Source organism: Toxorhynchites rutilus, chromosome 3 (assembly GCF_029784135.1).
Source record: "Toxorhynchites rutilus septentrionalis strain SRP chromosome 3, ASM2978413v1, whole genome shotgun sequence".
NCBI lineage: Eukaryota > Metazoa > Arthropoda > Insecta > Diptera > Culicidae > Toxorhynchites > Toxorhynchites rutilus.
The window spans coordinates 283,023,485-283,027,281 of record NC_073746.1 but is presented as its reverse complement, the minus strand read 5'-3'; the positions used below and the strand labels follow the sequence as shown (position 1 = coordinate 283,027,281).

Sequence of the window (3,797 nt, the reverse complement as noted above, 5' to 3'; positions counted from 1 at the left end):
TCAAGAGCATCAAATACGCACAAGCAGTAATTTTAAGTGTAGTCAAACGTTATATATTAATCCCTATTCTGTATTCCGACGGATTTGTATTTCGTTCGAATCCGTTATTTCGTTCGAATCCGTTATTTCGTTCGAGTTATAATTTCGCCTTCTCTATTAGGCGTCGTGCATAAATTACGTAACGCTAGAATCCGGATTTTGGACCTCCTCTCCCCCCTACGTAAGGCAATTTTATATCTCTAATGGCGGGTTTACACTAGGGAGATCTATAGCTATAGATGGATTTATTCACCTGAAAATAGGTGTAAACGGGTGAGAATAAATATGATACACTTATTCGAGGTATATATAACTTGAATAAATTCAGCATATGTAAACGCTTGTGAATTTCTCACTGGTGAGAAATCACTAAAGTTGGATGCAGTTCTACTTCAGGTGAATAAATTCACCGCAAATATGAATATATTCATTATAGAAGTTCACGCTAGTGTAAACGATTGATGCGATTTCTATAAATCTCATCATATTTCTTCACATGAATATATCCCTAGTCTAAACCCACCCTAATACACAGTAAGTAACGCAACCTCGATCTCCCTCTCCGCTTCTCGCGTTTGGTCATTTGTGCACGACCCCTTACGAACGTTTTGCCCATTTAATGATTGAAAAGAAACAAATCGAACGAAATGCAAAAACAACTCGAACGGAATACAGAATGAAATTTTATCAAGTGGCTCGAAATATTTCGAATCGAAATCAAAATACAGTATAAAGGTGATTGTCTTTGATGGACGAAATCAGGGTACATTACGATACATCATTTCAACCGAGCTTCTACATGTCTATAATAATTGAGTGAAGTTCCCGGGATCTTAGCCCGCGCCTTCTATCAGCTTAGATATTGGCTAGCTGAACTAAATAGCCACACTAATTCGCCGACAGAACTAATTGAAGCAAATATTTTTTTCAGCAGTTCATCTTCGCAGCATCAGATGAATCACGATTACTCCGCTGAAAATATTAATTACAGTCTATCCACAATTACTCATTACAAGTGTAATTATGATATAGGAATTAATGGTGCAGAAATAAGGTAAACACAAGTCGGTGCAATATGTAAAAAGCATGGAAGATAAAAATACTCATCGTACTCTTCGCTATGCCTAAATGATGGACTTTCGAATTATCGTTGATGCAATCTTTTACTTCCTCGAACTGCTCGTCGCTGCGCACATCAGATTGGTTCAATAAAGCACAACACAAACATATAACAAATATCTGTTCAAACATTAACAATTTCAAAATAGGGATGCGTTCGGATATAATCGAAAAAAAAAGGAACACAGAAACTAAAAGCGGAAATAAATTTATTATGACAGGACGAACAATAAAATCCACACCTAAATATTATACTAGATAAATGTAATCTTTCGCAGAGAACGATGTGTGCCACAAGTATTCACTGTCTCAGCGGAAGGCAGGTTGCATTGTTCAGAAACTCACCAGTATCCAGCAGCACACCACCTGGTAAACAACGGAACGGATCATCCGTCTGCTCCTGCCACCTGAGCAGTTTGGTTTTCAGCTTTTCGAACACTTCCTTTCCCACTGATTTTCTGACCAAATTTTTCCGCTCCGCTGGATCCAACTTCAGGTCGAAAAGTTCCCATTCGGGTCGGTAGTAATACTGACGTAGGGTTTTGTACCAGCGTAGGTCCTGCTTGGAGGCTGTACGATTGAGCATATCCTGGAAGGTTGGCGAGATGTAGAAGTCCTGATCAATTGGGAACGGCAATCGGTAGTTGAGGTTGTGGATCAACTTGTAACGCTTGGTGCGCACCGCTCGCATTGGATAGCTCATCGTTATCTCATGATAAGATTGAGACGCAAAGACAGCCTGATCCGGATCGACCGGAGGTTCTGCGTAAAGCAATGGCAGAAGAGATTTTCCCGTTAGAGTAGGTTTGACGGGTTTCTGATCGATAGCGTTGGTTTCAACGTCAACAAGGATCTCGGGCAGCTCTTCGGGATAGGTTACGTTGAACCAGTCGAGGAACGTTGGCATGAGATCCAAGTGACTGGTCATTGAATAGGTTACTGCATTTCTGCGGCACTTTGGATCTGGAGATCGAATAAACATTGGTTCAGCCATCCCTGGGTCGTACAGATTAGTTCTGGCAGCCGGGAGCGGTGGCCCATTGTCGGAGGTGTAGACCACCAGTGTATCTTGATCCAGGCCAGCCTCTTTCAGTTCTTGCAAAACTAGACCTACTCCTTGGTCCAATCGCGAAATTGTCGTGTATTGCGCAGCAACGTCTCTCCTGGCAGGTTCTGTATCCGGGACATAATACGGTAAAATCAACTCATCCCAAACATAGTATATCGGATGCCAATCTGGTATCAGACCCATTCCCTCTTCGCCGGAGCCCCAGCGTTCACAGAATGGTCCATACTGAGGAGTGATGTGACCACAACGATGCGGATCGTGGAACGAAACCATTAGGAAAAACGGCTGATCCTTTTCTTTGTTATCCTTCAGGAACTCTCTCACAAACAATTTGATGTTGGTGATATTTCTTCCCACCTGATTGATCGGATATTCTTCCTCTGTACGCTCGTAATCAAACTTGAAAACTTCAGCTGGCCCAACGTGCTTTTTTCCTATCAAACCAGTTCTCACGCCAGCTGTACTGAGGATGCTGGATATGCTTTTGACCTTGTTGAGAGCATTGAAATTATGTACCCCATTGTGGAGTCCATACATTCCGTTTTGATGCTCCGGTGTTCCGGTCAAAATAGATGCCCTCGAGGGTGAACAACTGCTGGCAGAGGCATACGCATTGTTGAATATCAGACTTTCTTTCGCGAGAGCATCGAGAGCAGGAGTTTGAACGATTCGATTTCGATACGCTCCGATTTCGAATCCACCATCGTCGGCTGCCGGGGAATTAAATTAATCAAACATTGCCTAAATTGTAGCAAATGAACTTATTCTTAAAGCGATACTCACCTAGCAGTAAAAGAACGTTATTGTGAGCAAACACGGTAAATATCTTGAGGAGACAAATCGAGACAACTCGAAGCCACGACATCTTCTCCGAGAAAGAAATGATCAAACTGTGGGCTTTCTCTTTTGTATGCCTTTCACTGGCTCAATTATCTGCGCGATCTCTGGCGATCGGCTGAAAACATTGCGATGATGGGAGAAACACAACATCTCAGAAGACAGCGAAGCTGAACGGTAAAATTAAACCGCGGATCAAGAACGAAAACAAAAGGCCTTTGCCGGCATTAATCTGCACATTCAGAACAGAACGAATGGAGTGGTCAAAATGTAGGATGGACGCAAACAAGCACATTCGCCCAGATTCTGAAACGAAACGGCTTCCGTAGTTTTTTTCCCCCAAAAGTAGGATTATTTGCACCTATAAAACGAATGAAATTATTAATCAAATACAAGTTATGAACACAACTCAGTTCGCGCCCCATCATGTCCTGACATGTCTGCTTACCGAGCTAAGCGGAAAGTTTTGAAAACGTGACGCGAAAAAGCAGAATCGCATGCCCGCCCAATCGACACCACTGACAGTGGGAGTGAGAGAGAGGAAATATCTTCCAACGTCGTATGTGTATATAGAGAAAGTGTGTAAATATATCCTTTAATTTAAATCTGACTCCATTTTTAACCACCAACAAAACCTTTCACTAGTTTTTTTTATCAGTAGATCATTATTCTGAATTACTTTACTGGAATTATTATTACGATCAACCATCACCTGAGAAAATGATGCTCGGTA

General features: G+C 41.8%; 1 protein-coding gene across 1 annotated transcript; it reads right to left on the bottom strand.

The window, feature by feature from the left end:
• Positions 1-1,350: 1,350 nt before the first annotated feature.
• Positions 1,351-3,268, bottom strand: LOC129778205 (N-sulphoglucosamine sulphohydrolase). Its single transcript, XM_055784950.1, has 2 exons — positions 3,011-3,268; positions 1,351-2,937 (listed from the first exon to the last, which is right to left on the bottom strand). Exons 1-2 carry the CDS (start codon positions 3,090-3,092, stop codon positions 1,460-1,462), a joined length of 1,560 nt encoding a protein of 519 aa, XP_055640925.1. The 5' UTR covers positions 3,093-3,268; the 3' UTR covers positions 1,351-1,459.
• Between the last annotated feature and the right edge of the window lie 529 nt (positions 3,269-3,797).